This window comes from Hipposideros armiger, unplaced genomic scaffold (genome assembly GCF_001890085.2).
Source record: "Hipposideros armiger isolate ML-2016 unplaced genomic scaffold, ASM189008v1 scaffold_167, whole genome shotgun sequence".
NCBI lineage: Eukaryota > Metazoa > Chordata > Mammalia > Chiroptera > Hipposideridae > Hipposideros > Hipposideros armiger.
Genome location: NW_017731517.1, coordinates 328,085 through 338,314, shown reverse-complemented (window position 1 = coordinate 338,314; position 10,230 = coordinate 328,085). Strand labels below are relative to the sequence as shown.

The window sequence follows — 10,230 nt, the reverse complement described above, 5'->3', positions numbered from 1 at the left end:
TCACCTTACTTGTTAGTCTCATCTCCCTAATTAAGTCATAAGCAACTGAAGGAGAGAATCTGCACCTCATTCATCTTATTTGCTGTTACTGCACAGCACAAGCATTTGTGCATGCTCACTGAATATTTGCTAAATGAACAAGTAAATGGATCCTGTAAGGGAAAGGGGAGTATGAAGACGAAGTATTATAAGGTTTTTGATGTGAGGTGATCTGCTCGTTATAGAAAACCAACTCCCCTCTGCCCTCCTGAAATAGTATGAGGAAATAAAGACTGTCTTTAAAATAATTATCACAAAACCACTATCTGAATGCTGGCCCATCAGCAGCATTTGACACAGCTGATCCTTGTTCCCCAAACAGGTTCCTCGGTGGCCTCCAGGGCATCACACCCGTCCCTGGGTTTTCTCTCCTTTTTCTAGCTGCTCCTTTTTCTGGTTCCTCCTTATCTCCCTGACCTCTAATTACTGGAGACCTCCAGGAGTCAGTCCTTGGACTTCTGGTCTCTTCTATCAACATTCACCCCTCGGATAATCGCAACCTATCTCAGGGCTTAAATAAATACCTTCTATATGCTGATGACTCCCAAATGCTTGTCTCCACCCTGGCCCCTCCAGTCTATTCTCAGAACTGCAGTCAGTGTAATCCCATTAAAGCAGCAGGCAGATCCCAGCGCTCAGTTCAAAACTATCCAGTGTCACAGTGAAGTCCGTGGCCTGGTGGGACCCACAGGACCCTGCGTGACCTGCCCCCTGCCCCAGTCCCTCCTGTCCTCCCTCAGCTCCTTCACTCCTCTCCTGTCACACTGGCCTCTTGCTTTGGGGTTTTGCAGTTTCTGTTCCCTGTACAAGAGTGTCTTCCCCAGGTGACCCCCTCCCTCACGCCCTCCCTTCTTCAGGTTTTGCTGACCATCCACTTCTTCGGGAAGGTTCCTTAGCCATACAATCTAAGACTTCAGGTGCTCACCCCAACATACTGCATCTTTTATTATTTATTGTTTAATGTCTGTGTTATCCACTGGAACGTAAATTCCACAAGGGGGAGAATTTGTTTCTTCTTTGCTCACTCCTGAATACCAGGAGCCTAGGAGAGTTCCCGGCACATAGTATCGGATCAGTAAATAGCTATAGTATGCACAAACGAGCTTACTAAACACAAGAAGACAGACTTCTGTAAAGAAAATACAGACATGGTCAGCTAAACTAGCTTCATACTGCTCTGATGCCAAAAACAAAAGCTACTGTACACACCTTTTCATAGACACATTCCGTACTCAATTTTAATGAGAAAACTTCTTACGTTTCATTGTGTGTGAAAGTCTAGTTCTATATGTCAATCAGCTTCGCATTTTAACAGTCAAGGCATGTAATAAAGCCAACTGAGGCGGGGCTCTTCGCCATACTAATATACTAGTAAACAGGAAGGAATATATTATTGGATTCAGTGTTTGCAGAAAACTTGAAACAAAATAAAATCCTTAGTCATGTTAGGTCAGTAATAACTGAAGCATCCTATATGCAATCAAGATACTTCCCCAAATGGCATCTGATTTGCTCTTTTCCCTAGAGCTTTAAAAATGTACTAGTAATGACCCTGGGAGTGAAACAGTTACAGTAGCTATTTAGTACTTCATGCCTCTCCTCCTTGACCCTCAACTTATCAACGCAAGTTACAAGCAGACCTGCCAAAGCATGCAGACGGCAGCACTCCTACAGAGAACAAAGCTCGAGCTGCTTCCTCATACTGCTGGCTGGCCAGACCAAGCACGTTAGTCAAACTGAAAAGACCCTCACCCCCAACCAGGATGAATAAACATGATTATGTGGCACTGTATTTTGCAGAATGAGCAATAATAACATCCTTAAGTTGTAAAGGGTTCTAGAAAACTTTTAGTTATCAGTGAGTTCACACACAAAAACAATCAGGAAATAGTTAAAGCAAGTGTTTCCAAACAATATGCAAAAAACGAGCAGATAGTTACCAGCTTTCTTTTAGATTGTGTTATACAGGTTACTAAATATTTTGACACATTTCAGGAGTCAGCAAACTATATCCCATGGGCCAAATCCAGGCCAATGCCTATTTTGTAAATAAAGTTTTACTGGAACACAGACACATTCATTTGTTCACATATTGTCTTTGGATGCTCTCGGCTACAATAGCAGAGTACAACAGTTGCAACATAGACCTTATGGCCCGCAATGCCAAAAATATTTATTCTCTGGACATTTACAGGGAAAGTGTGCCAACTCCAGAGGCCCAGCTATCTCACTTGATCCTTATCACCCTATTCAGAAAGTGGGGGCCCAGGAGCCCCCAGCTGGTGAGTAGTGGGGTCAGAGCTCAAACCTCAGACATTTGTCCTCCAATGTCACAGGGACAAACTTTTAGATATTCCTTTCCCCAGAGACACAAGCCTAGAATTAAGCCACTCACACTCTCACCTGGTGCCATCTGTGACCAACCACCCACCATAATTGGATAGCTAACTGGATTTGGGATAGAGTCTGTCTGTGGCCCTGGAAGAATTTATGTCAGCCCAGAAAACCATAAGAAGGAACCCACAAACCTGGTCCTTTAAACAGCACTTTCTAAACTCAGCTCTACATGTGAATCAGCCAGAAGCTGAAAAAAAAAAAAGAGATAAAATGGTGCATCAAAAGCTCGGATGGGTTGATGGGTGAATAGGATAAGATTTGTGTTAAAGCAACTTAGTAAATGTTAATACAGGTGGTGAGTGTATAGGTGCTCACTTAAAGTTCCTTCAGCTCTGTGTAGTTCAAGATTTTCAAACTAAAATGTGAGAAAAAAATTCATCGGCTTGTTCCCAACCAAGGTCAACTGAATCTGAACATCCAAAGATGAGATAGGAATTTTACTTCAGATGCTGCAGTAGGTGTGGCGTTGCTAACTTCTCTAGAGGGCCATTCTTCATCAACAGAATTGATCATTTAGCCTCGGGGTTCTTAAGGTGTGGGCAGAGACGCCCAGGACCCAAGGCGTGGGCAGGGACCCCTGGGCGTCCCAAAAGTGGCAGCAGATTACATGCAGAAGCAGATAAGAGCATCCATCTGTCTTCTCTTAAGTCTGGCATCAAAGTGAGCTTCAAAGCATAAAGCAATGCCATTCTCCTCACTGAAATTGCCTTGGAAAATACGAGGTTTTTCCTCCTTAAAAATGCTGTTAGCATGTAATGGGTCTATTGTTATTTTTATATTATGAAATATTTTTAAACTTATCTTTTTAAGTTTATACTATGGTAAGCATCAATAGCTATACCCCCATAAACCAAAGCTCTTTGGGGTCCTGGTAACAAACATTTGAGGACTACTAACCTAGGCCATATTTGGAGAAGGCAAAAGCTCAAATTCTGGGATCAGAGGCCCTAGATTCAATTCTCTCACAAGCCCAATGACCTTGATAAAGTCTATTTACCCCTGACTCAGTTTCTTCCTCTGGAAAACGGGGATAATTAAATGACCTATATCAAAAGGTTGCTGTGAGAAGTAAGTGAGCCTCAAACTTGGACAGCATCCAGCACCTGATAGACATTAAATAAATGTTAGCTGTTTTTTTCCTGTTACTAGTATTATTTAGTTAAAGAACTTAACAGGAAGTGATATTTGAAGAAGATGAATTAAAAAAAAACCAACTAAATTCACACTGACTAGGGGTCAACTGTACAAATTTAAGTTGCTCCGAAACAAAACCAGCACAGTTCTCCCCATCTCCCAGCAACTCCTCCTCCTGCCCCGGAAAATTCCTTCCCTGAGGTGTGTCCGCCTTTTGGGATCCCCTCAGGTACCGCTGAGGGTTTGAGGATCGTCCTCCTGACACCTGGAGTCAAAACCATCAGCCAGACATAATATCATTATTTTCCTACTCTGGTGAACGGAGGGAGAAAGTGTCCTAAATTAACTCACTAAATAAATAGTGATTATAAAAACCAGATTTGGTCATAAATGACAAACAATTTACGTCAAACCAATGTCTAAGTATTTTACATTTTACTACTGCACCCCTGATCACCTATGATGGGAGTCATAAAGCAAATGATCCCAAGCTTGTTGTTTTTTCTTTGTAGATGTTTATCTGTCAGATCAGACCACTTTCCTCCTCAAAACCTTCAACGGCTCCCTCTTGCTTTCAGATAGTCTACACGTCTTACGAAGCATGGCATTCAAGGCGCTCGCTCACGTCTGGCACATGCTAAATGCCTGTTTCCTTCCCACAAACCCCTGTCTACCTTTCATCCTAGTCACACCCAGCTACTCACTGTTCCCCACAAAAGCCCTATGCTTTCACGCCAGTATTTACCCAACTGCCTTGGAAGGGTTAAAGAAACATTAAACAGATTTTTTCCTACGGGACTTCTGTCCATCTCCAAGAGAGGAATTCAGTAGACAGTATCAGAAATCAAGAAATTCAGGTTCAATGAGCTTATAGAACTTGCTCAAGGTCACACAGCTCGTAAATGATGACACCGATATTCAAACACAGGTCTGACTGACTTCCAGTAACTGCATTATTCTAGAAAAGTTCAGCACTCACAGGGTTGTGTGTAAGGACGCAGGGCTTACAGACGGCCTTCGGAAATACATGGAAGTGGATTTCCACTCTCCTCTTTCCTTTACTATGCTGACACACTTGACAATGACGACAAAAATGACCAGGTGTGTACACTGAAGAGCAAGTGTGCACGACCCAGAACTAAGTAGCTACCCCCCTCACAGCTATAAAAAATGACAAGTGGCCTGTTGACGTTTTGATATGCAAGCATGAAAATGGTGGCTGTGGGGCCCTTCTGTGATTGCTGTTCTTCCCAAAATCGGTCCTTCAGCTGATTTTGTTACAAAAGCAGATCAGCTCTTTGTCACCACTCCATGCCCCTTGGAACAGGAAGTGGCCATGACAAGAAGCTACACGTCTGGAGAAGGAAGGCGACACATGTCTTTTAACTGATCACAGCATAATTAATAGCTCTTCCAAAGCACTCTCATAAGCTTTTGAAGCACCTTAGAGATTACATTTGTTATAATTTTCACAAATGGTTCCTTTATTTACATTGTATAAATGAGAAAAGCTAAAAAAAAAATTAGGTCCCTTTTGTAGTTTCTTTTACTTAGGGCTCTAAATTGCATTTCATAATAAGTAGTCTGTGTCTATAGGTTGTAGGTGCTGTGGTAGATAATATAGCTAATAATAATCCCCCAAAGGCTCAAAAACTCAGGATAAAAAGTTGCTTAATCTTTGGGATAAAAAGTACAAAGGTAAGCAGCTACTGAAATTTGTGGCTCAGCTTCTCAAGGAATGTTTATTTTCTACTTCAAAAAACATAAAGCAGTAAGTGACATTAAAAAAAAGAGAAGAAGGAACCACAAATTACACCACTCAACCTTCTTGCTATCCTAAACTATGCTAGAATAAGCGAAACACTTAAGACGAAATTCTAATCATTCAAACCATCCTCAGCAATCCACATAGTGTACTATATTTTATCTTCATTCTTCCTGGTAGCTTCCTGGAGACTACTTCCTCTATAGCCCTTGGCCAAGCCAGCGCCTACTCTTGCCTGGTCAACCTTGACAACCTTCACTCAGGCAAAGTCTTCGTCCATTCTCCAGAGTAGCCAGAGTGACCTTGTAGACACACAAATCAGATCACACCTCTCTGCACAAAATGCTCAGGCTCCTGGTGGTGGCACTCAGAGGGGAACCCAGGTGGGTCACAGCCTGCCAGGCACTGACCTCTACTGCCTTCTCCACTCTCCACCTCAGGCCCAGGCTCCGTCTTCCCTCTGCTTGACTCATGCCTCCTCCTCACCATGTCTCTGTGTCACTCCCTGAGAGCGGTGTCCCTTGATCACCCCTGTCCCCAGAGCACCCTGCGTGCTGCATCCATCACTGTCTGCCCCCTCATCATGCTTTATTTTCTTGATAGCACTTGCTAATGTTCGCCACTGCATGACTGCCAATCTATCTGTCTTATCAGACTAAGCCCTGTGTTGATGGGGATATTGTCATCTGCTTTGCTACTATGCCCCTGGGGCCCGGAAGCGACTGGTACAGGGTGGGCACTCACAATGTTTTGAATAAATGAGTTCCAGCTCACGATGATTTTTCCCTGTTCTCAGAATGCATATAAAACTGGCCTTTTTCACGGTATCCCGAAGTTGCATTGCATTGTTCTCTAGGTGCTGCATAGAGATAGATTTAGCAAACTGTTTTCTACTTATTCTGTGTCCCAGGAGTGACAGGGCCTAGGGTATTTTAACATAAATAATGCTTAAAACTTACTAACTTGGCTCAACCTTCAATCTTTTGCTCTCTGTTAGAAAGGGGACAAGGGTACACATCACAACATATCAGCCCTTATTTCAACATAAACATTGTCTCAAACGATATGATGAAGCTGAAAAAGACCGATGAGAAAAGAGGAAAGAAAATCTATCAAGAGCCATATCTTCCTTTGACAAATTTAAACATTTGTTTTAAACAATAATTTCCACTACCTTGATTCCAAGTAGTCTTATATTGGCTCTTTGTTAGCTGAGTAGACTACAGAATGAAAATAAAATTCAATATTGATTTTTTAAAACCTGTTTACATTATCATTAACTCACTACCACCATTAGCAAATAACCAATAAAGTCAAACAAAACAGACTGTAACAGAACAAGAAGTTATGGCTTCGCCTATCATGAGAGAATTCCAAAGCATCTACATTTAGTCCCTGAATAGGCAACACAGCAGAGCCAGGATAAACAATGTACGAGGCACTATGATTTGCACACTTTAGGCCCTATTCAAAATATTAATGCCATCGTAATTTAACAGCTATAATAATGGCCATATTGTAACAAATATTGGGCTACATTAGTGACCTACCCAATTAATTCTTTTAAAAAGGGCAACAGTTAAAACAAAACATAATCCTGCCCAACAATGACAGAAATTAAAATGCTCCAGGAAGTTTAGCAGTTTATTTTGAGGGTGAAAAGTCTTTCAAGACACTAAGTTGCAGCATATAATCACCTTCAAATTACATAACATCTACCATGTACACAGTAGTCTATGGTTCCACCGTACAAGTTTTTCCAGTGTCAGTAAAAACTATTTAACCATGGTTATTATTCCAAGGTCATGTTCTCTCGTTTTACTACTTAATAGTATTAGTTCTTTAAAAGTTTTAAATTTATATAAAAAGTTTATGATTAGAATGTGAATTAATCTCCCTTTCTGTGCTTTTACAAATACTAGCAAACATGCTGTACTTCGTGGTCAGCTGACATGAGCCCTAAGTATTATTACAACCCAACAACACAGACTTCTGCGTCTAAAGACCAATCCAACCCAAACCGTTTGCCTGTTGGTGATTTGAAATTGTGAGGCAGAATATGTCTGTAGAATGCCAGGTCCCCGGTGTACCACAGGAATTCAGCGCCGGCTAAGAGACAGAGCACGCAATGATGCTACTGCTGTCCTAAAATTCTGGGTTCTGCAGGCAACTCTGGGCAGACACAGGCTTGCAGGATGTCATGAGGAGAGGGCTTATTGGACGCACAGACAGGACACACGGGCCTTGTTCTCTGGCAGCAGGTTAAACATTTCTTTGAATAAAAGCATATTTTAGGAAATAGGCACCAATTGGCAGTGAAGACTGTGTCAGGTTTGAAGCATTTACAAAAATAACTACATTAAAAGTCATTCTATGGCTTTACTATACACCATCCAAAAGTAAATAATTCTAGAATCATTCATGTGGCCTCTGTCAGAACTCTAAGAATACACACTACCTCTGCCACTTCTCAGTGCCACAGTTTGTTAGAATTGCTCTTGTGACTTAAGCAGTTGCAATCTAAATAAGACGAGGGGTTAGTGGAAATCATAAAAGAGAGCCTAAAAGAAAAGTATTCAGTGCTGATATGTAGTTACCAACACTCAAATGACTTATAATTCCCATAACCAAAATGCTACCTTAGTCATTTTCAAGTAAATTTCAGGGCTGAAGGATTCTGAATAGGAAAAAAAAAATCTACACAAACATACAACGAATTTATCATTTCTTCTTGTCACTCTTCTCTGCAGGTTTGGAGAAGGACAATGTTTCCGGCTGAGTTAGCTCCTGTCCTAGCAGGTTTTACAAGGTTGAGAGACACGCAGCTGTAGGTCAATGCCAGTTCTGACTGCATCCTTTAATGTCATAAGATTTCATCTCATTCTAAGAATATCAAATGATTTCCCATATTCAAGAACCAACTTTAAGCAGCAGTTCTATTAGCTCTTCTATATGGTGAAACAGTAAAATTTATGTTTGGTTCAATTGTCAGTTTTTCACTGACATCTGGAAAATCCACCCTGATTTATAAACATAGTAAATGATATAGGCTAGGTCTTCAGGATTTCAAGTACCCGTGCCGGGACAATGCTCTTGCTCTCAATCAACCCATATAAGCACAGGGCACAAACTGGAGTTTCTAGTCTGCGGACTATTCACAGACACCCAACCAATGATAAAATCATACTTCATGTGCAGAGACGTCCGAAAGAAAAGACTGTAGAAACGTCAAAGGACACGAAGCCATATTTAAAGTGGGAGAAGAGCGACTTCAATAAGCACTTGTGAAGCTGCAGGGAAGGGGAGTTGGATGAAGGCCGCTAGGCCGGAAGGAGGGCCACGGGTCCCGTCTCATTCGAGGAAGGGCTCCGTTTGCAAAGTCCTCCCCAAATGAACCACTTGTTGTACCTAAAGGCCAAACAGCACCTTTTAGTTTCCAGAAGATCCAGGTAGTTATAACTGTTTAGTCTGCAAGCAAATCCGATCCTCACTTTTTAAAACGGCACCCAAAAGCAACATCTCAAGGTACGAGTGTCACCTGCTCCAAAGCGAGTAACCCAAGGTTTAGCTGGCCCTCTGAACCCTGGCAGGCCTGCGCAGGAGGTGCTGCTGGCGCCCAAGGTGGCCCCCACCTCCTTCCACCCGGCACTAGGCTCGGGGAGCCCGCCCTGCGCCGGCAGGGAGGTGGGCTGCGCGGGGCCCGGCTGCGTCCTCACCCCCCGCCCTCGCCCCACTTACTGTTGCTGGACTTGAGGTCCCGGTGCAGGATGGGCACGACGGCCTCCTCGTGCAGGTAGAGCATGCCGCGCGCGATCTGCACTGCCCAGTTGACCAGCACGTGCGGGGGGATGCGGCGCGCCCGTCGCGGGCCGGGCGCGCGCGGGTCCGGGGCGGCGTTGGCGGCGGCCAGCGCGCGGTTGAGCGCTCCGCCGCGGGCGAACTCGAGCACCAGGCAGAGGTGCGGCTGGCGCAGGCACACGCCGCGCAGCTCGATGATGTTGGGGTGCCGCAGCATGGCGAAGAGCCGCGCCTCCCGCCGCACGCTCTCGGCCGCCGCCGCCGCGTCCTGCTCCGGGTCCCGGCGCGCCGCCTTCACCGCCACCTCCTGGCCCTGCCAGGTGGCGCGGTACACCTGTCCGAAGCCGCCGGCGCCGATGAGCTCCTTGAGCTCCAGCCTCTCGAAGTCGACGTGCACGGGCGAGCCGGGCCGCGGCGGCGGCGGGCGGGCTGGCGGGCGGCACGGCGCCACGTAGTTGGCGGGGAAGATGCCCAGGCGCCGCTGCACCTGGCCGGCCCACCAGCCCTCGTCGCCAGACACGGCGGCGTCCTGGGACAGCACCTCCACCAGCTGGCCGCGCCGCAGGCTCAGCTCGTCCTCGCCGCGCGCCTCGTAGTCGTACAGGGCGGCCCACAGCCCCGCGCCCGCCGAGGCCGAGCCGCCGGAGGAGGCGGACGACGACGACGCGGAGCCGGAGGGGGCGCCCCGGGACGGGGACACCGGCCCGTCGGCCGCGCCCTCGGCGCCCGGCAAGGCCATGCGGGGAGGCCGCGAGAGCGCGGGCGGAGCGCGGGGCGGCGGGCTCAGCCTCCCGGGTGGCCGCGCATCGTCCGGCGGGGTCGCCGCCGCGCCCGTGGAAGACAGGGAGAAGGGATCGGGGCTCGGGACGGCGGGGGATCGCGGGCCCACTACCCGGAGGGACCGGCCTCAGCCCCCGTTCCTCCTGGGCCGCCTCTGCGGCCGCAGCGGTCCCCGTGCCCGCGGGCGCTGTCGTCCCATGGTGGCGCGCTAGGCCTGCGGCCGGCCTGCAGCTCCCTCGGCCTCGCCGCCGCCTGGGCCGGTCCCTCCGGGCCTGGCCCGCCCTTCGAGGACCCGCCCACCGCTCCGGGATCGCCAC

The 10,230-nt window shown here is 46.4% G+C and overlaps 1 protein-coding gene across 1 annotated transcript in view; it reads right to left on the bottom strand.

The window, feature by feature from the left end:
• MAP3K21 (mitogen-activated protein kinase kinase kinase 21) overlaps positions 1 to 9,967 on the bottom strand; it is a 76,458-nt gene extending 66,491 nt beyond the window's left edge. The window contains exon 1 of the mRNA XM_019651796.1: positions 9,052 to 9,967. Within this exon, the coding sequence (XP_019507341.1) occupies positions 9,052 to 9,872 (821 nt within the window). The 5' untranslated portion in view covers positions 9,873 to 9,967. The remainder of the gene's footprint in view (positions 1 to 9,051) is intronic.
• Between the last annotated feature and the right edge of the window lie 263 nt (positions 9,968 to 10,230).